General features: G+C 42.4%; 1 protein-coding gene and 2 long non-coding RNA genes across 6 annotated transcripts; 2 read left to right on the top strand and 1 right to left on the bottom strand.

The window, feature by feature from the left end:
• Positions 1 to 682: 682 nt before the first annotated feature.
• Positions 683 to 12,969, bottom strand: LOC125182076 (uncharacterized). 2 transcript variants are annotated; one of them, XR_007161008.2, is made up of 4 exons: positions 12,839 to 12,969; positions 11,883 to 12,026; positions 4,052 to 4,222; positions 683 to 1,517 (listed from the first exon to the last, which is right to left on the bottom strand). It is a non-coding gene; the product is annotated as an uncharacterized lncRNA (long non-coding RNA). The 2 variants fall into 2 exon arrangements; XR_010829292.1 differs by lacking the exons at positions 11,883 to 12,026; positions 12,839 to 12,969 and adding an exon at positions 8,108 to 9,165.
• A 287-nt stretch (positions 12,970 to 13,256) lies between these two features.
• Positions 13,257 to 20,668, top strand: LOC125182070 (uncharacterized). Of its 2 annotated transcripts, none has more exons than XR_010829291.1 (3): positions 13,257 to 15,318; positions 16,749 to 16,924; positions 18,514 to 20,668. It is a non-coding gene; the product is annotated as an uncharacterized lncRNA (long non-coding RNA). The 2 variants fall into 2 exon arrangements; XR_007161002.2 differs by having other exon boundaries at positions 17,997 to 20,668.
• A 2,186-nt stretch (positions 20,669 to 22,854) lies between these two features.
• Positions 22,855 to 25,712, top strand: ID4 (inhibitor of DNA binding 4). Of its 2 annotated transcripts, none has more exons than XM_048058105.2 (3): positions 22,855 to 23,381; positions 23,856 to 23,914; positions 24,298 to 25,712. In XM_048058105.2, the coding sequence occupies exons 1-2, from the start codon at positions 23,001 to 23,003 to the stop codon at positions 23,898 to 23,900; spliced, it is 426 nt and encodes a 141-aa protein (XP_047914062.1). In that variant the 5' UTR covers positions 22,855 to 23,000; the 3' UTR covers positions 23,901 to 23,914; positions 24,298 to 25,712. The 2 variants fall into 2 exon arrangements, with proteins under 2 accessions (XP_047914062.1, XP_047914063.1); XM_048058106.2 differs by having other exon boundaries at positions 22,855 to 23,388.
• The last annotated feature ends 1,529 nt before the right edge of the window (positions 25,713 to 27,241 follow it).

Genomic DNA, 27,241 nt, shown 5'->3' with positions numbered 1-27,241 from the left:
AAGGACATAAATACATCATCAGAGGAGTGCTACTTAGTAACAGCTATAAGATAAACAAGTTTGTTTTCTTGTCATTATAATGATCGTACACAGGTTCATGCAGATATCTATCAAATATGTAATAGATGTCGATCACAATGATATTGTGTATGGTCTTTCAGAAGCCTCTCAAAGGGGTTTGGTCACTAGCACTCCTAATTGACAAACCAGCCAACCTAGGAGTTTGAGTTAGCACCTGAGAGAGAACAAGTTTTAGATGATCATCAAGACTCCTTTTAGTTCATGGAAAAAGATGGACATGTGGATAACTCAACCACTGAAGATCTTTGGACAAGGGTCTGTACATTTGGGAATGCTTCCTAAGTTCCAGTTTCAGATGCTGTCTTATCCCATGTTTCAACTCTGTATCAGCTCAAAATCAGGTATGCACAATATTTTCTTCCCCCTCTGCCCAGATCACTACAAAAAGGAGACCCATCTTTCTTGGCCAGAGAAGCACCACAATATGCTCCAACTAGATCCCTAATTTGGGTAAATCAATCTTATCACTAAGACACCATATATTCAGAGGTCAGATAGATGCAGCCATTCTCCTTAAAAGAACAGCCTATAGATAACACATTTCTAAATTAGATCCCATAGGTAAATGCTTGCAACTGGTTGAGATGAATCCAGTCTTACTAGGTATTTATTAATACAGTTGCTTATTAATAGAAGAGATTGAGACATCTTCATCACTAATTCTCCGAAATACACACCCTAACTTCAATATAGTCTAATGCTTTTCAATCATTCTACAGATGATAGTGACAAAACAGAACAAAATACAACAATAATACAAAGCAGCACTATAAACAAGATGTATTTTCAACTACAAAACTTGCATACATTTTTAAGACTACAAATATGGATCTCTATTCAATTCTTTAGAACCCAGCTTGCATTTTGAACGTAAATTCTCTTTGCCTTACTCATGGGGATAAGGAAGAAATCTAATCAAATTCTACTGAGTGTTTTCTCTGCTATAATTTAGTGGTAAAACTGGCAGGCTGCCTAACCATGTCAAAAAGGGATACATTTGAAATGCTGTAACTATAAAATAACAAGGAAGCTTTTAGCCACATTCATGTAGTGGAGACTATGAAAATGTTTACTTGTAATGTGGTTAGCATATGAAAAGATTAATCTAACAGGAAAATACGTTTTAAAGTTGTGAAATTGTCTTGCTTGATGTATAAATATTTTATGTAAATAAAAGCGGATTTGAGATTCATATAACATTTATATATTTTTAAAACTAAAGGCATAGTACTGACTCCGCAAAACATTTTTCAGTAATACTCTCACTCTGCTATCTACACTAACGCCTTTATTTGTTTATATTAGCTTCTACCCTAATGAAGATGGCGCCGGTGGTTCTGTCTGGATAAGCTGCTGACAGGACACCATCAGCTTCGATGGAAGGCATCACTGAGAGAGAGACAGCATTTTTTCAGCTCAGTGGCTCTGATTGCAGGCTATGGAGAAAGAAATTTGATGCCAATGGCTGGAATAAGGAAAGGTGACTTTCTTCAGGACTGTGACTGGAGAAGTTTGAGAAAATTGGGGTGACTCACACAGGGATGCTCTTCTACATACTCTGAATATCTGAGCTCATGTCCCCAAGTGGTTTTCCTTACTACCACTTTCTTCATTAACAGTGTCACTGAAACATAGAAGTCAGTTACATTCTTGAAGATTTGGAGCCTGCTTCTAAATTTCATATCAGAGGGGGGGGCAAAGGGGCCTAAACACGAATGAAAAGTCAGAGGTTCATTTTCAGTTCTGATCAAAGTTAAGTGTAGCTTGCTTTTATTATTTTTTAATATTTGGATCATTGGTCCCATTCAAGAAGCAAAATGGAATAGCCTTGCAAAGACTAATGTCCAGGTAACAATACCAAATCTTTTTCTTAAGATGCAGATAGCTGCTACCACAAGTATTACTTCTGCAATATAAGTGTGGGACTACCTTTGTGGAAGAACTGACACTTTCTACCAAATTTCACAAAATCACAGAATGGTCAAGGTTGGCAGGGATCTCTGAAGACCACCTAGTCCAATCCCTCTGCCAAGCAGGATCACCCAGCGCACATTGCGCAGGATGGCGTCCAGGCGGGTTTTGAAAATACCCAGAGAAGGAGACTCCACAACCTCTCTGGGCAACCTGTTCCAGTGCTCTGTCACCCTCACAGGAAAGAAGAACCACCTCAAATTCAGCCGGAACCTCCTGTGCTTCAGTTTGTGCCTGTTGCCTCTCATCCTGTCACTGGGCATAACTGAAAAGAGACTGGCTCCATCATTTCAAAGCATTTTCAAAAGTTGTGGCAGAAGATGAATGTCTGAGTCAAGACCCAAGGCAAAGATGGATGCATTTACTGCTTCAGTTGCACAAATTCACAAGTTTATAGAGAACAGAAGTGTATTCATTAAAGAATCTACAAAATGACACTTATCTTCTTTGTATGCCAGGTAGCATTTAAAATTCAACTGAAGAACAAAATAGCCTATATCTGGGTATTAGGGACTGTGATGAGTTACTGCATCTCAAATTATAATTATGATATTGGAAACCTTTTCAATAACTGTTATTAAAATAAGGAAAGCTGTAGTGATCCATACAGCTGTTTGATATGTTTGCGTATTTCAAAGAGACTCGCTAACTTCGCATCTCAGTGCAAATTATTTCTCTGTTGTTAAATAAATATAAATAAAACTGAAAGAGATAAATACAATGAAGTCTATGGATTTGTGTCACCAAGTTAATTAAATCAAAGGTGTTATATTTAGGTCAAAATATATTCTTCTGGATGGCAGCATAGCCAAGTTCGCATGGTGCAATTTTGTGGATCATTCTGCTGTTGTAAATGCTTGTAGATTTTTAGGGCAGGGAGAAAGCTGGGAGAGGTTAGATGGTAATACATAAAGGGAACAGGATAATTCAAGCACATTTACAAACCTAAGCTTGAGCAAAGTCTTGACCTCTCTCCAAATGCACAATCAGAAGTACTCTGTATCATTTTTTTTTATTATTATTTATATGTTTCTAAGCCAGTACTGAATTCCAGTGGGATACCTCTGAAAATCAGACAATGACCTGCCATGTGACTCTGATAGTCTCTCTTAAGCAATAAGAAAGGCAAGGGGACCAGCTGGGATACAAAAAATGTACTCTGAGAAAGAAGAAGATATACATCCAGCAAATAGCACGCAATAAAAAATAAAAAATAAATAATAAATAATTTAAAAAATCCTTTAGAGATTCCTACAGTATTTTCACCAGAATGCACAGTGTATATAAAATACATGCTCATGGAGCGGAGCATAACACTTGAAGCAGCAAGAGATTAGCACCAACACTTTCACACATTATACATCATCTGAGGTAAGGGGGAGGGGAAACAACCACCTAAACAAATAACCCAATTCCCATGTAGAGATCTATATCAGTCAAACCAAAGATTGTTTCATTATTAATCATAGAGTAAAAGAATATAAAATGAAGTAGAGTTCTTCCTTTTAAATACCAAATGCATTGAAGCAGCAGTCATTTATTTTTATGTCATTATTTCTTTTGATACTATGCAAAATACCTCCATTTCTAAATGCTGGTTTTCTAAAAACATAACCATTACGATAGTTGTTACATATTTAATTTCATGCTCCACTCAGCATAAAGCAGTTGAGAGACTGCCAGCCAGAGCAAATTAAGTAACCGGTTAGATAATTTCCTGCTTAATTGAAAGCAGGTAGTTTTTAAAAGTAATAATTGATTTTGTTTCTAATGAGTGTGTAGCTATTCCTTCCTTTTTCTACTCCTGTTATTAAATAAGATTGCACTAAACTGTTGTACACAGTAATGACAGACACAGGAGGAAAAGAATTGGAGAATACTGTTTATTTAATATTTTAGGTTCCAGTTGCAATAAAAGAACTGAGGAATGGCGTCTTGATATTGGTCCTCCACTTAAAGATCATCACTTCAAGACCTCATCCAGGTTGAAAGTTCTTACCTTCATGCTCTTCGGAGACGATAAATGACCCAGAAATCTCAGCTTAGTTCAAAGCAAAGAAACATCAATCATCCTAGCAGACAGTAACTGACGTCAGCAGAAAAAGTGGTCTGGAATCACTTCTGTCCTGTTGTTTTTGGGAATGGTCACTCCAAGAGAAAGCTGGAATGGCTATGGACAACAGATAAAGAAATCTTTGACTGACACTTTTATGATTGGAAAAGAGGACTTAATTCTCCACAACTGTCAAAACAGCAACTGTCACAAGCAATTAATTCACTTGAAAATTATATTTAAAAACAAAAGAATAATTGTTCTATTAAAATGCTTAAACAAAATATTACATTGTCTGATCTAAAGAAAAAAATAAGATGACTGTCCATCTTTTTCTTCCACTTCTTTGAAAATTAACAAAAAGCAAAGTACATTCTACATGTGTAGAAAGTATTCTTGCAAGCTTTGTATTACAATCCAATGTTTTGACAAGTTAACATAAATAACAGTCAAACTCCAGTGTGATTCATTTTACGCTCTATCCTCATAACTGTTGAGCACCTAGGACAACTTCCCTTCAATTTGTGCATATATATAAGCAACAATTCCCTAAAGTGAGTGATGCAAAAACAACCCAGAATCTAAAATCAGTAACACATCTGTATAAAAATCAGAAGCTATAGCACTGCACCACACCACACCCACCCAGTCAATTTATAACCACTACAGCATGCTGAACTAATTCTCCCAATGAAAAATCATTCCTGAGTTCAGGCTGGTAGGTATTTCCCGTATTGCTGTTATTGATTAATGCCCTGAGACAATTAAGATCTGCACTGGGTAAAGCAATGAAGAGTTCTGGAGCCTGTCAGTAGTTTGATCCATGCACTATTTAAAGTATTACATGCAATTATATATATTTATATCTTATATTTAGTATACAAATCCTTTGTCTGAATTTACAGTCTTACATGCAAGGATTTAAAGAAAACCCTCTATCATCACAGAACAGAATAAAGAGTTATGCAAGGTAATCATAAGATTTGGGGATACCTTCTTGAGCTTGCTTTAAGAAAGTACAGTCACTGACATTTACTAGTATGCCAAATGACAAGAGGTTTTTTTGGTTTATGCACTCTGTCAAACCTCTAAAGGAGTTAATAAACTCAACAGCAACACCACATGTTTTGTTTTTCCTGAAAATCATAGTTGCTAACCATAATGAATTCTCCTTATATTTAAAGGTCATCAATACAGTCCTTAGAGATTGGCCATTCACACACAATGGCACTAAATGACACCTGTATTCTTGATTAGCACTCACACATTTTTCCTATGTGACTACATATGTAGGAATACAGGTTAACCATATTTGTAGACATCTAGGTATGCACCTCAATCTGTAATAGTGTGGTGTGAGATGGTTGGGGAAAGAGGTTAAATTTGAAACAGATATTTTATACAAAGAAGAAAACAAATGTGAACAAGCCATTCAGTTTTATTCCAAGTAAGTACCTTACGAACAGCATATCATCAGGTACTACTCCTGTATTATAAACATTATAGGGGCAAAACAGATCTAAAACTTCCAGCGTTTTTCAGCTTTGGATTCAGAGTGCTTCTCATACCTCACCACTTGTGAAGCTAGACGTTGTGGTTACTAGCAGCTAAAGTTTCCAGTTCTCGGAATAAAAGAAATGGAACCCAACACACAGTCTGTAAATCCTGATGCGAAACAGTGTATCTCATGTAATGAAGTCACGCATTTCACATTTGCTGATGTAGTTGCTGTTATAGTTACTGTTATAGTTGCTTTCAGTTCAGCAGCAGGATTAGAGCTGATTTACCATTTCCCCTTTCAATATTTATAGCATTTCATAGTCCTTCTTCCATCTTCTTGGAGGTCAAAGAGAACGACAATTAAAACTGCAAATTGTCAGGCTGTCCATCACAGATCTTAGGCCAGGGTCACTTACAGTCCAAATTAGTACAAACCGAAATTGTGGGAAAGGAAGACAGTAAAAAGGAACAATTAGAAATATGATGTGGCTATGTTAAAACTGGAGGTGGGAGAGGGGAAAATGTTTTACTATTCAAATGAATACTTTATGAATGGTTGCTCTAGTAAAAAGCTGTGATTCCTGAGGACGCTGGAAAAGCTTCTGGCAGATATTTGCATGTGATTAACAAATAAACAAAGGAGTTCTTTCATTATAGTTATCCAAATAGCACTTACTTAGCAGACATCCATCTGCTTGAAGTTATTGAGAATTTAGATCAAGTGATTTGGGCTTGTTGGACCTGTGCACAAAAGCTATATGATGCTAAAAAGGATCAAACATATGAAAATAAATACTTTCAGTATGCTACTGTACCTTTACTATACTATATGCACATACGTACAGTGCACGTACATGTGTATAACTCATACAAATACACTATTTATGTTTAAATTCTGAAGTCTGAAAGAGTGCAAATAGAGTACTAAATGCAGACTTTATCTCTGATATCTTCACCAGTCCTCCCACTGTTAAAGAAAATTGATATTCTGTTACTAGGACAGACTTGATAGCACTGAATTGAACAGTGACCACAGATCACAACTGCATACTCTACTTTCAAAACAACCCCCAAGTGACCCCAGTGTGTAGGTTCTCAGGAGTTTTCCACTGAACTTGTGCCAAGAGCACATAGCCGATTAATCTGTAAATACCATCTTCTGAGTAAATCTAACTTCTGAATTACTCTCTACAAGTACTTAAGTGAAGCTATTTTCCCACAAGCTTTAGAAAGAAGTCATTGAAGACTACAAATTTCTACCTTAGATTAAGATCTAATAAATCATAATCAATCAGAGTAGGAACTGGTTTTCAAACAATTCATAATTACAAGAAAAGGTTAGCTGATCTAGAATATAAGGATGAGCACGGCAAAATATGCTCTTTGGAACAGAGATCGATACAATATAACCAAACAGGTGAAAAGTCTTTTCAGGAAATTAGTGAAAAAGATCATAAATTGATATTCAGAAAGATATTTATGCATGTATAGCCACACGCTAATTCTATCTTTGCAACTTCAGATTGCAGTTAATTAGCTACTAAGAAGGCTAGGCTATAGGAAGGAGCATAGGAGGAAGTTTGTTTCTAAACAAAAGCATATTTCCAGGCTTGCCCTATCCCAATGACCTTACCAAAATTTTACCATCAACATAAGTAAGAATGTTGTCATGTTCTTAGGAAATACAAAGTCATTGCAGCAGAGAACAACTTCTCCTTTATCAAACAAGTATTTGAAGACGGCAGCCTGGCCAGATGGAAAGTCTTTAACAGACTGTGCCTCATTACAGCTCCTAGTAAAGCGATGAATCCTCTGTTCTTGCTGCAGTCTTGGGAGCAAACTAGCTTGGAGAAGTCTGCACAAGAGCCAGAGTAAAGTCTGAAATGCCTCCTGGAACATACCATGCTTAGCTAAAGTCTTGTCTTTTTCTGAGAGTTTATAGCTAGGATCAAGTGACCCACTATATTGTCTAGACTTGTGTCAGACTCTGAATCACAGCTGACACTTGTGAAAGGAAGACAGAGAAAGACAGCACTGCTGGTTTTCTATAGAAAGTGTGGGCAAATCAAACAAGCTACTTTAAAATGTTAAATACAGTTTTTAGCCTAACAGCTAGAAAAATAAAATCAGCTTGACTTCAGATTGTTAGAAACTTTCTGAAAATCAAAAGCAAGTTCCACATGAAGGATCCAATCCTATAAGTTGACTTGTGCCCATATTTAAGGATAAATCCATTTAAAATTAAGCACTATGGGTATATCTACTTTCTCAACTGTTACTGATTTCAAACCATCTACCCTAACCACCGTTATGAAGGAGTTCCCCACAGGAAAGGAGAAACAACAAAAATATTCCAAATATATGCTACTAGATCCCTGAGGGACTAAAGAAAAGTGCACATCTTTTCTCCGCTGAAGGGAGAACAAAAATGTTTACAAAAACAAACAAACAAAATCCTACTGAATAAAATATAGTGCGATAGCTCTATTCTGAAAAATTTACCTATTGTCCTTCCTCCCTCAAATAGCAACACTGCTAATGGTCTCAGCGTCATAAAGGCTGAATATGCTTCTTTCATTCTGTGTCCAAAATGGGTGCTCTGGTACGAGAAAGTGAATGATGTTGCTGCCCAGGCTGTCCATTTTCTGTGGATAATCAAAATCTTCAAGAACAGCTACAATAAAACTTCTCAGATACACAATATATCCCAATACAAACAGATACAAACAAGACAACACATCTTTATTCTCTGAAAAAGATTACCAATGACTTATCTTCCCAGTACCTGGAACAAATACACCTCCCACCTCCACACAGGGGACAAATAGCCATGAATCTGGCACGTCACAAAGGAGCGCTCAGGGTACCACACAGCTCTTAGTGGGGCAGTCAGGAGCTCCACCCCATAAATCCATACAAAGCAAATACTACATGAGTAAATGTGCCACAGTGAAGTCCCACCTCAGCACATTCTGTACTCAGATCTCCACATCTGCTTAGGTTTCAGAAGCACAGTAGAGTTACAGATTAAAATCTGATTAGGTTTCAAATAACATTTCAGGTATCTGGTAGAATCACATTTAAAGCTCACACAAGGAAGAGCCGTGAGGAGTTGCCTGCATATAAGAGATTCAGTCAAGAGCAGTAGGTCTCCTTCACAATACCATGATCCTTTTTGTAAGTATACCCTGGTGGGAATAATAAGCCCAAATTACATCAGAGAGTTAAGACACGTTCTTACCTCATGCCCCGGATTCAGAGCCACATAATTCTAGATATAACCTCTGCAGATTTCAACTGTCTAGCATGTCAGGCTGCATTACTGAACACTGAAATACTGCATTTTGAGTGGATGAATCTAACTCAAAGGCACTACATTTTAATTGCAGTACAAATAGCCTCTTTAACCTAGGCATAAAAGCCACCCTTACTCTTCCACAAGAAAAACAGAGAGCACTGGCAGCATAAATGAACAGACTTTGCAGCACAAGCACACAGCAGATGCCATGAGGCAGCCAGAAGTACAGTTGAATTTACCACAGCTAAGAGCCTGGCTGATCAAAAACACGAACCTTCCATTTGACAATATGAATAAGACGAATAGCTGTAATTAACAAAACATGTTACAATCAATGCAAATACTTTTTTTACTTTATTAATTATGGAAATATAAAGGGCAACTGTCAGGTCAAATTTGGTCAACAACTTACTTGTTCTTTTGCCCTAAACCAACAAAGCTTCCTCCCCTCCTTCCCTTCTTTTTCAATTCACATGGAAATAGGTTTACATAAATAGAGCACTGCAGTCCAACTACTGTTAACACTGTTATGGTAGACTGGAATTTCAAGGCTTTCATGCTTAATCTTTTTTTTTCTGTTTATTCCAAGAAAATGTACATTACTATAGCAGGATTTTTCCATAAATTAGTTTGCTTTAATTACACTGTTAGAAACCAATTAAAAAAATGTTATGCATACATGCATGCACACACCAAACAAAACAATTTTTCATACAGTTACCATAGTTCATAAATGTAGTATGAACTCTCTCAGGACCAAGCCATTGGTCAGTTCTAAGGATGCAATGTCATAATAAAAATGTGCTGTTTGACATTTATTCCATTCTAAAGCCTGGAAAATAATCACCAGTCATAGGCCTCCTTTCATCTCCTTATTCCCAGTCAACAGTAGAGAGAGATCTAAAATCCTACCTATTACACTGATTCTCTCCAGCACTACCTTCTCTCTCTGGGAAGCACAGCGAAGTCCTCAACACACACACCCTGTAGAGTTGCATTTTCTCTGTGAATGCACCACTAGACCTTCTTCCCCCACGTTCTAGCTCATAGCATAGGCTGCCTGAAAATATATTCTTTAGCCCTCTGCCTTCTTGAATGGGCATAGTGGGCTCATGATAATATAATCCCACATAAAAAGATAAAAAAATTTGACTTACTGGAACCCAACATCCCTTGGCACCTAAGCAAAAATGAAAAAAGTTCAGAATAAGGCCATATGTTTGAATTTATTGCATTTATCAGAAGCATAAGCCACAAATCCCCAATAACACAAACAAACTTCAAAGATGAAAAGAAATCTGAGTCTAACTTAGCTGAAATCTCTGAGCTGTCTAACTTAGACAGCTGTCATTGGTGTATCCAGGTATGTGTTTTGCACTAATGACAATGAAAGCGTATTGAAGACTGTTTACAAATCAGTAAACAGTTTCTTGCACATTATAAGCTTTTAATATAATGATTTACTTTAATTTTAGAATGAGAGGTTCTTTCCGTCTTGGACAAAGCACATTCTGTAGGCAACTGAAGACTATGCTTCCCATATTTCTTTATCAAGTTGCCACCACCATCGTAATATACAGCTAGGCCTGATTTGGAAAATGGGAATTGTTTGTGTTTCAAATGGATAAGAAAATCATAAAAAGCTTTGAACATGTCTCATAGGCATGTTGGCCCATGCTGTTTCACAAAGAGAAGTCCTCCAAGTTCAAAACTGACTGCCAAGGCTGCATACATGACATTTGCTATTTCAGTTCCTATGGGAGGGTCCAGATAAGATCCTTCTGGGTGAAGAATAAAGCTAGACAATCTCTAGCCAAAGATTTCAGAGAATGTTTTAGGCTTTAGTCTTTGGAAGTACTGACAGTGGCCCTGATCCAGTAAAGCTCTAAAGAACATAATTTAAACACTTTGCTACATCAGAAATGTAATGTGCTATGAAAGAACACAAATATCTGACTATTACAAATACTGAAAAAGGGAACACATAAGCACGGTTGAAGTTTAGTGCTATACTCATTTTTTACAGTAGTCAATTCCACGTTCCCATGGATCTGCCCTGGTAATTTTTCTTACCCTTAAGAAAAATTAATGGCAAAGTGTCAGGGTACAGACCTAGTCTTAAACAACATCTCCTTGTGCTACTGACTCTCTCTATAAACTTTGCTCCTAGTGCTTTTACCGATTTTCTGCCCATTCACCACATTTTAGCCTACATGTCTACAAGGACAACACTAGACAAAGTCAACCTGCAGTTACATCATAGGTGATGAGCAGCAAATCAAGAAAGCTGAAGGGACAGAGGCACCAGGGGGAGCTCCATACAGAGCCAGTTTGGGTCTGTTCATTAGGTCAGCCCACATCCCAGGGCACTGCAAATTCACATCCATGCAGGTACTTTGGTTCAACATGGACTATGAATACATCTTGTAGAGCTTGCCCAGTTATCCTGATGCCATGCTCCCAGGACAGCAAAGTCCAGACTGATCTGAATGGCTCTGGGACTGAGTTGATGCCACTAACCCCAGGCTGAACTCAGTCTAAGCCCTTGGTTGGGCACAGCACAAATCCAGCCTGGACCTAGGACTGCAGCTGAGTTTATGTCACTATGGGGCATGGCACACAGGCTCCAAATGGTGCTGCAGAATTCAAGCTAGCTCAGTACCTCCAGTTGAGCACCATCCATGCTGATTCAGGTATATGTTCCTGTGTGGACACTGGCTGTGCTGGGCTCCTCAGCACTCCTGATAACAGGAACATGCACTAGGCACACCCAAGCAGGCACAGGTCTGGTTCAGCAAGACTTAGTGCTTCAGCTCTATAGGGCAAGGAAGCAGCTGGACTGCATCCAGGCTCATACTCAGTGCTAGATGTTCCAGACTCATGCTGGCTCCTGATGAACTAATCAGACATCGTTGCAACACACTCTTTAGCTCTCATCGTCAGAGTTTCCACAGGGCTCCCCTCCCCAGCATCACTTACACTAGCTTGCTGTGCCTGGTTTGTACATGATCCAGATCTTCTGGCTGTCCTGAGCCTAGGTGCAGCTCCCCACGGAAACACATCACACAAAGCTTGTATGTGAACACATAAAATACAGCCTGAGACACAGAAGTGTAACAATACCTATGCAGAAGGAATATTAGAATTAGCGTAAGTTACTCCAAGTAAATCAGAACGGATACTCTGTGATTGCATTATACAGAGATCGCCTTTATATCGAGATGCCAGCATACCAGCCTGGTTCTTTAATGTCTAAAGCATTTGGTTACAATGAGTTATAATTTGTTATAACAATGTTAATAAATTAAAAGCACAAAGGGGCAATTACAATCACATTAAAACACTCCGTAATTTTGGAAAATTAATGTTTCACTAAGTCTTCATTTTTACAGCTAAATTGAGTCAGAACTGTGTTGTTCCTACACTATGCTAACTAGTATGTGTTAAGCTTTTCTGAACCATATGGAAAGCCATTAATTTTTTTTTCCTTAAGCAGGATTCTCACCACTTTGTTTAATATCACTACAAATTATATAGGCTAATATTTACAGATGGTTTCATGTCTGAACTGTGAATCAGCAAACTGCAAGACAACAGGTAGGAAGTACTCATTCCCGAAGGAAGCGGTGTGAGCTACCCGCCGGAGGACCGTACAAAAGGCCAGGAGGTCCCCTCACTTCTGATCCTTCATTTGGGTTGGGACTTCAGGGTGTTATGTGGGACCAGGCTGCAGAAGTATCGAACAGGAGAGGTTTCTGAATCACATAGTTGTGGGGGGAAATGGGAAAATAAAGAATCGCAGGCTATGGTGTGAAAGCCATGTTTTAATGTTATACTGTAGGTTGGTTTTATTTGTGTCCTGGCGCTTCTACTTCAAGTCTCAGCCAACTCAACCCCCAAAGCTTCCATCTCAGCGCCTAAAGATGGCACCGCACCTGCGTGACCAGCACCAAGGGGGCAGCGTTGAGGTCCGCCGCCAGCCCCAGGCCTCCCACAGAAACACGCCACACGCTCAGTGTGCGGGCCTTTACGCTTCCAGAAAGTTCTGCAGAGGGTTTCCAGGTGCTGGGGGGGGGGGCACAAGGAGCGGCCCCGCACACACACGCGCACACACGGCCCCCTCACGCGGCGGGCCGTTGGGGCGGTTGGGGCCGTTGGGGCGGTTGGCGGCGCGCGGGCAGCTGGAAGTCGTTGCCCGCCGATTGGCGTCCGCGTTGCCGCGGCGACCGCCCCGGCGGCGCCAGCCGGGCCGCAGCGCGAGCGGGTGATGTCACGCGCCCGGCGCCGGCCGGTCTGGGCCGCCCGCGGCTGAGGCGCGGGGCGGGGGTGAGGGTTGGGGGGGGGGGGGGGGGGGGGCGGGAGGCGGTCTCCTCACGCTCGCTGCGCGCCCGGGTCTGCTTTTTGGGGTGTTTTCAGCGGGTTTAGGGCAAAGTCCGCCCGGCACAAGCTGCCCGGGTGTTTTGTGACCCGGCAGGAGGTGCGGGTGAAGCAGCAACGCCAACTTATCTTCCGAAAGGCAGCCAAATTCTCGCCCTGGTGTCCCATTATTGTAATTCTTCTGTTAATAAAGGAGTTCGGAGCATAAGTTCTCGGGGAAGAACAGGAGTCTGAGAGCGAACCTTTAGGAATGTTCACAACCACTCGCCCTCAAAGGCAGCAGAAAGCGTTGCTGAGACGGACAGGTTTTTCTGTTTTCTGCCTTTCAAACTGATTCAAGGCAGCGCAGATGCGGTCTGTGGGCCAGGTGAAAGCTCGCCCCTGCTGAAGCCTGCCTGCCGAAGCACCTGGTGCTCAGGGACACGCAGCGGGACCCCTCGCAGCTGTACAGCTGTGCCCTGGGACAGGGCGTGTGGAGGGCTCGCCTGGCAAACGCTGCTTCGGCCAGAGTGCTGCAGGCGCAGACACCCGCCTTTCTCTCGTTTGGGAAATGTGAGGATGGCAAGTAAGCTAGGTTTATGTAAATACGATTGCAGCGCGAGGTTCAGGTTGTCTGATTTTTATTTTTTGTTTTATTTTTTTACCTGCTCGACATGGTGTTTAAGTGACCTGGAACCTTTAAGATCTTAGCGGGATTTTAACACCGCGTGCTTTTGGTGACTGCTTAATCGAAATGAATCCGAGAACAATCACTGACAACAGCCGCCTCCATCAGGTAGCCTCGAAGGAAACGGAATAAATTCCTTCTGGTGGGGGAAGGTAGGGAGCGTCCTGAGAAACTCGCTCCTCCGCTCCCATTGATCATCACCTGCGCTGGACTTCACACAGCAGTTTAATCCTATTCTCTCCCTCAAAGGTTTCAAGCCTCTGCAAGATCCTGACTGCTAGGGAACAAAGGCTGGTATGTGGTTCCCTCAAAGGTCAGTCATTAACCTGCCCCAACAACAGTTTTAGGAAGATCAAGGCAATGAAGAAAAACTAAGAAAAAGCACTTTCACTTTGGAATGAATTGTTCAAAATGCCCTCATACATTGAGTTTTATTCCCTTTCAGCTCCGCACTTTTTAGTTCCTGCACGTATTTATTTCTCATCAGGAATAATGGCAAGATTTGCTCTCCCAGAGATTTGACCTTAAGTTTATTCTAGCCACAACACTATAGACCATTTCATCAATTATAAATGTACTCGTGTATAGAGGAACTGGTAAGCCAGCTCGGTAATACTACCTTGTCCTGGAGGCTTACCCTTATAAATAAATTAGGGGCATATCTTTATGAAATACCAGTAGAAAGAGAGAGAGAAAGAAAAGAAAGAGAGAAAGGAAGGAAGGAAGGAAGAAAAAGAACAGGAGAAAGGATATAAGGAAGGAAAGAAGAGAGAAAAAGAGAAGGAAAGAAGAAAAAAAAATCCAGAAAGCCACTTTTTTTTTTTTAAGATAAAAGGACAAGGGCTAACATCAAAAGTGGTTTTTTTTTTTCTGTGATTTGTATTTTGTGTCTGTGTGTGTCTATATATGAGACAAAATACTGGGTATGCAGTGGCCAGACTATCAATGACAGTCATTTCCATAAGTTATTGATGACCCTTTAACTCCCAAGTGACAGGCCAAAGTAGAGCCACGAGCAACTTATGAAAGGTCATCAATAACAACTGAAAATAAATGTTGTGTCCAGTGCCTGCCCGTTGTGTGTCCTGTTTATGCAATGCCAGCTTAAGTTTCATCTGGCATAGTTTTTAACAGGCTGTAACCATCTTAGTTCTTGTCTGGAGCAACAAGGTCTTCCAGCATTGGAGGAAGACATGCATCTCTTAGTGCATCAGGATGAAACAATACCCTAAGGAGTGAAAGGAGAGACTGCGCACCTCACTAAAACATTAAACACCACAGACAATCCCAGTTCAGCAAGTGTAAGACCATTCAGAAGAAAGAAGATACAGAGAAGTCAGGAGGAAAAAAAAGGAGCAGCTGAGATGCAAGGTTGTAAATCATACTTTGTGTTAAGGTTATAAGTATGTAATATTCTATTAATGTATTGCTGATCATAATCTATGTCATACTGCAAAGAAGATTGATGCATTGTGTGTGGAAAGGAGTTTCTGGAGGCAAAAGAAAGCTCTTTCTGTCTATACTGAGTCTCTTATTCCCAGTGGAAAAAGACTGCAATGGACACTGGATGCAATCCAGTGGGGACCAAACATTTGGTTTTACCTGTTTCTTTACAGAATTTGCTTTGAATAATCATCACCACTAAACACAATCTCTTTTAATTAGAGTTCTGTATTTAATTTATATATATATTAAATTCTTTTGCATTTGCATTTTCACATTTTAAAAAAATAGAGTTTTGAGAAACACTTTTCCAGAGATAGAATCAGAGTAACTGTTTCAAGAGGTCGGTCTGAAATAAGCTAATGACTTTGCATCCAGTTGTGAAACTTCTGCTCACTTGAGCAGGCCTTATACCACATCCTTACTCAGGCAAAAAAGCTCATTAACTTCAAGACAAACTTCCTATATGAGCAAGGATTTGTGCTGCTTTTCAAGTCAATTTCCCCACTGAGGTAAGTTAAGAGATTTGCTCGAATAACATATATCAGTGCTTTAAAGTGTTGAAAGAGCATGCTAGTGGAGTTAAAATAACCAAAATAAATGTTATTAACACTTCAAGGTAAGTATGTGGAAACATACTGGTATTGAAGACAACTTGAAATAGTTACTTAGCATAAGCTGTGAGATTACCAAAAATATTCTTATATTTAATTTAACTCATTTAACTTTAAGAAAACGAAGTAAAAACTGTAAGAAAATGTGCATGTTGAAGCATTTTTAAAAGCAATTTTGAACGTGTCTTGACTTTCACACAGTTTGCCCTCTGCACAAGAAGGAAAAACATGAAGAATTGCTATACAATTACTCTCGAATGGAAAATAACATTAATTCCCATTTCTTATAAGGGAAAATTAGTAAGTCACAGAATATACTTAACTGTGAAGAATTGCAGTTCATGGATCATTGTCCGATATTCTCCTTACATCCATGTTTCATTTTATCTGCATCTCCAGCCATTTGCACTCTGCAATGTGTATCTTGATTTTAATTCACTGTGGTATGCAGTGGTTTTCATTACACAGTCCTGTGGTCCTAATTAACACCTGAGGTCATTTTAGTACAACATATTATTGGAATTAAGACCTAAGTGTGTGACCCTAACTACCAAAAGGAGATAATGTCACTCTCACTTTCTTTCTTCCACTCTAAGTGTGACATCCAGCAAGAGCTGTATTCTGTCAATAAAAGATGAGGGCTCTTTTTTTCTTATGTGACAATTTTTTTCAGAAGCAGTGTAGGCTATAATGATCACAGAAAGCATCCTATCACAAATTAATACAAACCTCGTTTTTTAGCAGAGCACTTTTTCAAACATAAGCAAAGAAAAACTCAGCTACAACCTTTGAGATAATTTCCTACTATTCTACAATTTCTTCTGCTGGATGGAAGAGAAGAATGAGGAAGAGCTTTTCTCTTCTGTTACTACGCACTTGTTAGATCCTCACATGTTATGGCAACAGGAACACCACAGCAGGTAAATAGAAAATAAGGTTACACAGAGTTCTGCTTGTCTCAGAAGTGCATGGGGGTGGCCCATAAACAACTGTGGTAAGGGGATTTGAAGACAGCTTGAAAAGCTTCCCCACCCCACCACCACCGCCAGACCTGAACTCCTAGTTCTTTCTAGCTTCTGTTCCCAATGATGACACCGATCCGGCTTGAATCCAAGCGGCAAACAACGTTTTCTAAAGTGCTTTAAATACTGGTCAGGCTGTCACAACAGCAAAATGCAGAATTGTAAATTAATATTTGGCAAGCAGGTGATATCTGAAAGTGACGCTGACCCATAAAAGTACTTTGACAGCCAATTGACCACTCACAAGAAACATCAGAGCATTTGCATCAGAGCAGAGAAATCAAAGGTCTCTCCGCCTACCTTGGATGTCCCTCTGCTGTGAGAAAGTCAGTCTTCTCACTCAAAGAAAGAGAAGTGATTCTCATTTTAATTCCACAACAAAACAAAACCAAAGAAAAGCCACAAAGATTTTGAAGAATTCCTTAAAACACTCACAGAGATCAAGTAACAAACGTGTTAGCATTAGCTTTCAAAACGTAAAATGTTGTATCAGTGCAAAGGATTACTGTTTTTTCTGCAGGTTTTTTTTGTGGCCTGAACTTAGACTGTTTTTGCTGATGAAGCTGTTCAGGTCCCCTGCAAATAAATACCAGTATCATTGGTGTAATGATAACATATGCAGATGAGAATGTACACATCCAGATACTTATTTAATTTAGGTCGATTTGCTCCTTGTCCCTGTAGGCTGTATTATTTGTGTGATTATAGAGCTCTTAATGCAAACTCATAACAAACATGAAAATAATACGAGGCCATATCATACCATCAGTTTCAGGCAGATTAGCTGAGGATTTCTGTCTATAAACAAAGGGCATGACATTGCACATAAATCTGATCTAAATCTACACAAAATAAAATTAAAGTTAAAGTTAAGACTCCAAATTCAATCTGTTACTATGTAACTCAGTTTAATATAGTGCTCTTCAGGAAGCTGCTCCAAATGCTCCTAAATTATTTTCCCCTTCCCCAGAATAAGCATCTTGACTGCTTATATTTGGACCACACTACAGAAGGCTGTCAACGTGAGTTATCTTTCTTGCCACAAGCTTGCTTCAGTCAACACAGAAATCTGACATTACCCAACAAACCCAGCGTTTTTGGTCACCTGAACAAAGCAACCTTCTTAAATGACATTAGCCTTCAGCCAACTTACAACCAGCAGCAAAATGCCAGGGCATCTCTCAGTGACATACCAGTGTTGTCTGCTGCCGCAGCCTCTTGAAAGCAGTCGGTGGATTTGCACAATTTTCTATAACATAGCCATGCTGGAGGCTGCACAGCAAGAATAGCTCTTCGGTACAAACCCCTGTTACAGACTTTTTCAGTTCTCCTCCCCACTTATGAAGATAAAATATATTTCTTTAGGTATTGATTTCCATGTCTGCATAAAAAAGAGTTTACATCAGCGTAAGAAGTTTTGCTTGTTTGTTTGTTTGTTAATCTGTTTCTCATCTCTCCAAATTTTTTGTTCTCATGATTTTTTGAAGCTAAAGGAAAGCATTGATTTTTGAAGCATTGAGTTAAGTAGAAGTATGCTCCTGTCATGAGGAGAATGCTCTAAACTGGACAACTACATGAACGTGAAAAAAAAAAAAAAAACTCCTTTGTCTGTGAAGAGCTCTTGTGGCCCAGCAACAAACATTTTTCTCTTTATTTTCTAATAAACTTCATGCAGAGGAGCAACGGGGAGGCAGCTGCAAAGAACACAGGTGAAGTTCTTGAGAATCTCCGTCTTTCTCATTCACCTGAAAATTCTCAGAAAAATGAGGAAAAAAAATAAGCTAAGGTTGTGAGTTGTATTTAGATTTTGGGTTTCAGAAAATAGAGAGAACAGTACTGAAGATGGTTCACACTCTTTGGGGAAAAGTCTTGTGTTAAAAAGAGTTTTAGGGAGTTCTGCCAATGAACCATCTCTGGTGAGGAGAGGTAGCAGAAGACAGATGGCTTTTGGTCCATTGGTAGTCTATAGAGTGAGATGCCTTCTCTGTGCTCCGGATCTTCCCTGACCCATTCTGATTAGACTGCGAAGGAGCCCACAGTCTCACCTCCAGCACGGCCACATCCAGGCGGATACAGGCATGTAGGAATAATAAACCAGTAAAAGGATTTACATATTCTTTCCTCTACCTCCCTCCCCCGCCCCATTTTTCATTTCATATTGCTGTCCCCTGTTGCCAAGAGGAGTTTATCTATGGTGTTTGGTAAGGGAGTACTAAACACATTATAGTGCTATTTTAAATGACATCACAACTAACTAGATATTTTAATTGAAGGTAAATAACCAACATTATTGCCATTTGAATGATAGCAATAGTAGAGAGTAATGGCACTACTGAGGAATCAATTGCTATTTCCCTCATAAACCATAAACCATTCAGAGATTTATAATGCTTTTTTAATGATCAGCCTTCTAGGTGTTGAGCAGCTCCTGAGTCTTCTGGATGCCTGCTGAAGTCAATAGGAATGGGGGGTGTCTCAGTGTCACATTTTTGTGCCCCAGGATAAAACACCAGTTATCAGCTGCAAGCAAAGGAAAGCTTGGGATTTTACCATGCTGCTCTGCCGTTGTGCCCCAAACCCCAAAATGGGGATGCTTGACTCAACCACTCTTTCATAACCTGTTTAAGAATAAAAATGCATTGTGCATTTGTGTGCATTTCATGCCCTCTTAAGGTAGGTATAGCAAGTAACCTTGTGGAAGAAACCATGTCGACTGCTTGCTTCCCTCTGCATACCTAAATGCGTTGCCTTTGTATTTCATCTGTCCTGAGACCATTTTAACTAATGTGGTGCTATCCAATGCACCAGTTGGTTCGGTGGCATCGTATCATGCACAAACACCCATGGATCCGGAGTGCTGCCAGAGGAGGTGTCCCCTGTGCTGAGCACTTGGGAGGGCTGCTCCCCCTCCCTGACTCTCTATCGGGTCCTAAGGTGCTGTGACCCAGGGGCAGTGTGAATGTCTCAGGTTTATTTTTTCAGTTGGAGTCAATGACATATTAATCTACTCAGACCTGTGCTGACAAATCCAGCCTACTTTACTCTTGAGAGTACTCTCATCAAGTTAAGTGGGATTAACCCCATGATGAAGGAGATGTAAGGCCAGTAATTATGTTTTCATTTTCACTTGTTTTACTTTGATTTTGTATGAAAAGCAACTTTTTAAAGTTCCAGAGAGCATCTGTGATGTTGTCGCAGCCCATCAAGTCTCAGCTAAACTAGTCCACTATCGAGGATCTGGTTGATAATATTGTTGAATATTGTTGATAATATTGCAAGAATTGGTTACAAAGGAAATGAATTTCTACTCTGGATGTGGAAAGAGAGCACAGAAAAACAGAGCCAAGACAGATGAGCTCCTCCAGCCAGCCAGCAAGGGACCACATGCCTAAAGATGCACAGAATTTATTTAGAAAATCCAGACTTGGCCTGGTGAAAAACAGGAGCATTAATCCCTATATGCTCACGTCATGAAAAATATTGCCATTAATAGGACAAAAGCATAAGCAGCAGCCACTGCCCCTCTCTTTTGTATACGTCTTCAGGGATGAAGAGTTTCACTATATCTACCTCCACTGCTAGCATACTGGGCTTTCCAACCCATTTCTAGAGCAATTTCCTTAGCATCTGGTGCACATCCAATCTAAATTTTGAAAAAGCAGCCGACCCAACCTGCTCCCACTTAAGTCAATGACAAAACTCCCATTGACTTCAAGGAGAGCACAAGCAGACGGGTTGTTAACAGGGAATTGGTGCCTATTGTTCACCGGAGCATGTCGGACTAGCATGTATCAACTTCACGAGTATCAAAGGGAGTTACTAGAGGAAATCCCCTGAATATTTATGCGATAGTCAGAGGGGAGGGCTGTTTTTCCCTTTCCCACGTATCTCTACCGAGATACGTTAGCTCTGGGAACACACACGATCTTCTCGCAACTTGAGCAATGCATACAGAGCCCCGGATTTCCCTGCAGAGCCTCTGCTGTGGAAGTAGCCCGATGGAAAAAGAGCTCGGCGGCATATCACGGTTCTTCACGCGTTTCCAGAAATACCGAGTCATTTTCAAGAGCCAGTGTAGTGTCTGTGGATTCTCACTGTGACACTACAGCCTGCGTGTATCATCTGTCCAAACTGGCTTTGCGAGTGCTAAAGGGGAACCAGTTACATACTGGGGTTTCCCAGAGATTTCCAGTGAGATCACACAAGCTTCTAGGAAGGGTTTCTGTGCAAACAGCACAGCACAAAGTTACAGTGTGTCTACTTTCATGAAGATTTTAATTAAATAGGATCAGCAAGGTTTGAATCTGCGTGCTCACCATGACTTAAAGATCGGGGTGGTTTTTTTAGACAGCACGTTGGGTCTGTCCATATTATAAAGACTCTGGGAAAGAGACAAACTGTAACCATACTGCATGCTTTAGGGCCCATTTATATTTCCACCTCATGAGAGCCAGCGACGGCAGAGTGGAGTTTCACAGAATAAAAGCAATGACGGCAGCATAATTGGGATCATCCAGCCTGTAGCTAATGGAAATAAGTCTTCCCATCATATTGTCATCAGTTAGCATGCAAATCTACGCTTCAGTCAGACAAAGATTTACACCACGCACCTAGTTTTCGCGCCTAGAGGAGCCCAACTGCCATCAATGGCATGGGTAAAGTGGGACAAAATAAGCAAAACAAGAGTGTGAGTATTTGTAAGCACAGCCTCAAAACATATGCTTTTAAAGGCTGAGAGAGAGTGAAAGTGTGTTTCATTATACTCTTCAGACGATCCAGCCTCACTGCTCATTCACGTTCTGGGTTTGACAGCTTCCCACCGTACCCTTCCTATATCACCCGTTGTGACTAAGCATTGAGGGGACGTGCAATCATTAATCACCATTATGAATTTCCCCCCTTCTGCTGGGTTTGACTTAAAAGCCCAGAGGCAGATCCTGCAGCCTTTACTCCTTCCTGCAGCCCTTTCCCCAGCAGGCAGACATACTTCACTCATCGAGTGAAGCATTGCAGCGGCGGTAGGGCCAGGCACGGTGTCTCTCATACCGGCGTCCCATAGAAATATGCTCTGGTTATTAAGGAATTAACAGAAAGTTTGAGCACCACGTTATTAAATTAAAAGGTTGTGATCTGCCACGGGACGACTTAAGCCGGGCTCTGGAGTATGCGCCTGTTAATTTTAATGCTGTCTCAAAGTGCAGAACTCCGGACATTCGCAGCATCATATTTAAAACATGGTACATCGACTAATACGTGATCCCGCGCGTTAATGGAGCAAATTAAGTTACAGGTATGAATTTTACATAAAACGGATTAATATTATATGCCATGGAGGAATTTTAAATACCCCATCCCCATGCATTTTTAATAGTTATGCGCTCTAATTTAACGTTCCCAGGCGCTGCTTTGCTCGGCTCCCTAACCCCGCCTCAAGTTTTCCTTGGGATTTTCCCTGCTGGCATCCCCCAAAACCCGCGGTAGGACGGGGGGAGGGGGGGGGACACATACGACAAAAAACGCCCCCCGGGAGGCAGGGCAGCGCTGCCCCCTGCTCCCCACGGCGGGGCACGGCGCCGGGGGCCGCTGCGAGGCGGGGGCCTCCCGCATTCCCCGGACCTTCCTCCCCGGGACCGCCCCCCCTTCTCCTCCTCCTCCTCCTCCTCCTCAGGGCCCGGCCCCCTCCAGCAGCGCCCCCGCCCCCCCGGGCCCGCCGCCATTGGCCGGCGCCGCGTTCCACGGGGGGCCTCGGCGCCCTGATTGGCTGCGACGCGCCGCCGCGGCGCCCCCCCCGCCCGCCGGTCCCATATAGCGGGCGGCGCGGCCGGCGGCGGCGGCACAGGCTGTGCTGAGAGCGGCCGGGCAGGGCAGCAGCGGGACGGGAGGAGCCCGGTGCGCGGAGAGGGGCGGGCGGTGGTCGCAGCAGGAGGGGGGCGTCCCGGTGTCCCCCCTCCGTCGTTCCGTTCCCCGCGGCACCATGAAAGCCGTGAGTCCCGGCCGGCCCCCCAGCAGCCGCAAGGCGCAGCCCGGGGGGGCGGGCGGCGGTGGCGGCCCCCCGGCCCTGCGGTGCCTGGCCGAGCACAGCGGCTGCAAGGGGGGCGAGGAGCCGGCGGCGCTGTGCCTGCAGTGCGATATGAACGACTGCTACAGCCGCCTCAGGAAGCTGGTGCCCACCATCCCGCCCAACAAGCGGGTCAGCAAAGTGGAGATCCTGCAGCATGTCATCGACTACATCCTCGACCTGCAGCTGGCTCTGGAGACGCACCCGGCGCTGCTCCGGCAGCAGCAGCAGCAGCACCCGGCCGGCTGCCCCGCGGCCACCCCCCGGACCCCGCTGACGGCCCTCAACACCGACCCGGTAAGAGGTGCGTGCCACGCCGGGCCGCGGGGAGGGGGCCACCACGGGGACGCGGTGGTCGCCGCCGTCTGAGCACCCCACCGGGCCCGGCTGCCGCCCCCGGGGTGGGCGCGGAGCCCCCCGTCGGGGCGCGGTGGCCGCCTCCATCCCCCCGGCAGCCGCCCGGTGCTCCCAGTGTAATTGCAGCCTCTCGAGGGAGCCGCCGCAATCAGCGTGTTTGCACACACGGCTCCCGGCGCTGCTCCTAGCGCTTCCCGGCCCTCCGCCGAGCGCGGCGGATGTCGGCGGGTTTGGGGGCTCCGGCACCCGTACCGCCCCGGTGCGGCGTTTTTTTTGGGGGGGCAGCGGGGACGGGGAGCGTCTCCGCCGGTGGTACGGGGAACGGCGTGTCCCGGGGGCTGGGTGGTGGTGTTGGGGGGGGTCTCCCCGTCCTAATCCCCCCCCGTAACTCGGCGCCGTCTCGTTGCTGTGCAGGCTGGCTCTGTTAACAAGCCGGGGGACAGCATCCTCTGCCGCTGACCGCCGCTCCCCAGGTGAGTGCCGGGCCGCCGGGAGCCCCCCCCCGCCCGGTGGTCGCGAAGGGGGGGCTAAGCGCGGCCGCAAGCATTCGCAGCAGGCTCCGGGGGTTTAGCTTTAATTACCGGGCGGTTATTTTATTCCTTTTAATTACCGTTTTTCCAACACCCCCTCATGTTCCCCACTCCCCCTTTTCCGCCTCCCCCCCTGCCCGGAGCGCTTCTGGCTGCGGCGTGCAGCTGCGCATCCCTCCGCCTGGCCCAGCCTGGGAGCCGCGCTTGTTGTTTGACCTGGTTTGTTTTGGGTTGTTGATCAAGCATGTCTTGTGTTTTGTCGGTGGCGCCAGTCGGTCTGGAGCGGAGCGGTTCACACACCCCCTCTATTCATTCCTCTCCCACAGGTGTGCGGCGGCGCCGCGCAGAGGCACCGCGGGGGGCGGGCGGCGGGGAAGGGGGGGGCCCGGCGGAAAAAAAAAAAAGGAGCGAGCCGACCCCCCCGCGCTCCGCCCGGCAGAGCCAGCCGCCCCCCGGAGCGGTTTTTCCCCTCCCTAGCCCCCCACCCGCCGCCTCTTCTCTCCGCCTGGCAGCAGGATGCGAGCGGCGGGGGCAGCGGGGTGCCGGACCCCCCAGCGGCAAAAGTTGCGCCCCTGCCCCGGGACAGAGGAGCGAGCTCCAGCCAAGCCCCTAGGAGCGTAACTGAGGGAGCCAGCAGCCGATCCTTGAAGCTTTACTAATCTACCAGAGCATTTGTAGATATATTTGACATCTATTGTTTCAAATAGATGGTTTTATTGGGGCCCAGGGAACTTTCTTCTCCCTGCAGGAGTGTTACATATTGTATAGATGAAAACGCGTGGCATTTCATACTGTGTATATATAGAGATGTTCTATGAGTGTGAGAAAAGTATATGCTTTAATAGACTACTGTAATTATAAAATATTTTTAATTAAATATTTTTTGTAAATATTATAAAGGTGTGTATGTTTTTTTTAAATCTGTGGGAATCTCTTTAGGAAACTGCAGCTCAAGTATGGAGCTGCTTATATGGAAATACCTTGAATGTGTAGGGCTTTTTTGTCCCCAATTGTCCCCAAATATCCTTTAGACTCGGAAGCTACAGCTATACCTAGTGGTCCTGCATGATTGCATGAGATGTCTAATTGCAAATGAACTTGTTTGGAGTCCATACAAACGTGTTTTTCCTCAATCTAGACTAAAAATGTTTGTAAGTGTATTATACATTTTGAGACTACACTTTTGTCATTTAGGCACAGGGGTTTTTAGTGCGTTCTATAAAAGTAGCGATAAGATGTAGTGCTTTTTTTACTGAAAATAGACAAATTCTATCTACTTTTTGCATTATGGGGTGATGCTTTAGATCTTTAATCAGCTTTTTAAAAATCTGCTGTTGCATCAGATCAAGAAATTTGTTCTGGAACTTCATTTAGTACCAAAAGGTTTTATTGCAAACCTGCATTCCTATGGTCTTATTAATTGTTTAAAAAGCGAAAACAGTTCTCTGCTTGCAACCAAAGGGCAAACCATTAACAAAAATAGTTACTGTTTCCTTCGTCCAAAGAGTATTAATAGGGGACTGTGGAAAGGCATATGGGCAAAGTCATTATGATCAGTGGTGTAAACTCATCTTAAAATGAATTTAAGTAGACCAAAAATCAGATAACTGCGTCAAGATTATTTTTCTAGTACAAGATGACTTTCATTTCACTGCAGCTATGTTACAGTTAAAATCCTGTTTAATCTCTGTGATGTGTAACTACTACATGTGAACATTAAACTAGATTTACCTGTCTTTAACTGTGATTCTTCAGCTTATTTCTTCAATTCTCTGAATTTGCATGTTCTCCTTGCTTTTCTTTTTGTTCGTACTGTTTGATGGGCAAGTACATTTTATGGCAGGCTTTTGTAAGCTCCGAGTTCTACAGCCTGTAAACTAATGCCCAGGCTTGGTGCAAGATGCTCATTTTGTGTGATCAGTAGCCTGCGCGCTTGTGAGATGGGATTTTCAGAGTGGGAGAATTAAGTAGGATTTAATTGGGTGCTTTGTAAATAGCTAGCCAACTGTGTGTAACATGGTCTCTTTGACTAAAAAAGAGAGGATTTGTTTCAGATTATACGAGTGTCAAAAGTACCATAACCCAAGGGACTTCTTCTATTAAGTTAAATATGTATAAGGTAATGAACTGCTGGGGTCATTAGCTATTGACTACAGTGATAATGTCAACAAGATGAACACTTTCTTAATCAAAATAATTGCATAAAGATCAAATCAAAAACTGGCTCGCATGTCTGCAAACATGAGGCCTCCTGTCACTTCAAATGCTTTGAGGGCAGTGGCATTTCACAAGCTTAGCCCTGGCTTAAGGGGCAGGGAGTGGGTCCCCACTTTTTCTCCCCCCAACTCAGATGTTATAGTAGTTTAATGAGCAAAATACACGTTCTTGTAGAATTAAGTCATGAACCTATTGTTTTGTGTCTCCAGCTAATTCAATGACAGTAAGAATGCTATTAATGGGATTTTTTTCTTTTCTTTACTGCAGTTTGGGAATTTTTGTATTGTTTATTTAAAAACCAACTTTTTCATCAGGAGTGGTTTACATTTCCATTCATTTTCCTTGTTTATGCTGTTAATATTTGTAGTCCCATGCTTAGCTGAGTTTTTATAGCTCAGCTTATTTTGTATACAGGTTTTTCAGTAACATCAGTTCTCAATGCCCTCGTTTGTTTCTCTCCACTGTTGCCAAATTACAGTATTCTGTTACACAGAAAAGGAAGCGAGTAAAATGTGCTGTCTTAAAATATGAAACTACCTCGTCGAGTTTCCAGATATCAAAGCTGGTGTATCCTGGGAGAGCTGATAAATCACTGGACTGCCCTTCCATGGAGAACAGACCAATTCGTGGATTGTTTCAAATCACGGCAATTTCCTATAGAGTTTAGCGGCTTGAGGATTTCGTTGTGTTTTTTTTTGTTGTTGTTGTTGTTCGTTTAAAAAAGCAACTGTGGTGCAACAAGTTAGAGCCTTTAGAAAACTGAAATCTTTCTAAAAGAGCTGTGAAAATTTTCACATTATATAGGATTCCTGACAAGCACACAAAAAGGAAAAGCTCTATTAAAGCATAGGAGAGGCTGGTCTTGATTTATTCCTTATGCTATGTGTGAAACTGTAAGCAAGGAGTGTCTAATCGCTCACTAATGGCTGGAATCAGTAGAGACCTAAATACAGCCATATTTATTTTTGTTTTTCAAAGGTTCTAGAATCTCTCAAAATACTTTAATCCCATATTTTAAGTCATGTTTCCCATACAGCAGGAGATGTAAATGTT

This window comes from Anser cygnoides, chromosome 2, assembly GCF_040182565.1.
Source record: "Anser cygnoides isolate HZ-2024a breed goose chromosome 2, Taihu_goose_T2T_genome, whole genome shotgun sequence".
Lineage (NCBI taxonomy): Eukaryota > Metazoa > Chordata > Aves > Anseriformes > Anatidae > Anser > Anser cygnoides.
The sequence above is the reverse complement of the archived record's forward strand: the minus strand, read 5'-3'. Positions and strand labels throughout refer to the sequence as shown.

Excerpts from the sequence above, each read along its gene's own strand:
- ID4 (XM_048058105.2), top strand. The coding sequence starts at position 23,001 with ATGAAAGCCGTGAGTCCCGGCCGGCCCCCCAGCAGCCGCAAGGCGCAG. Across the intron at positions 23,382-23,855 it reads CGGCCCTCAACACCGACCCG|GCTGGCTCTGTTAACAAGCC; the intron begins GTAAGAGGTGCG and ends GTTGCTGTGCAG.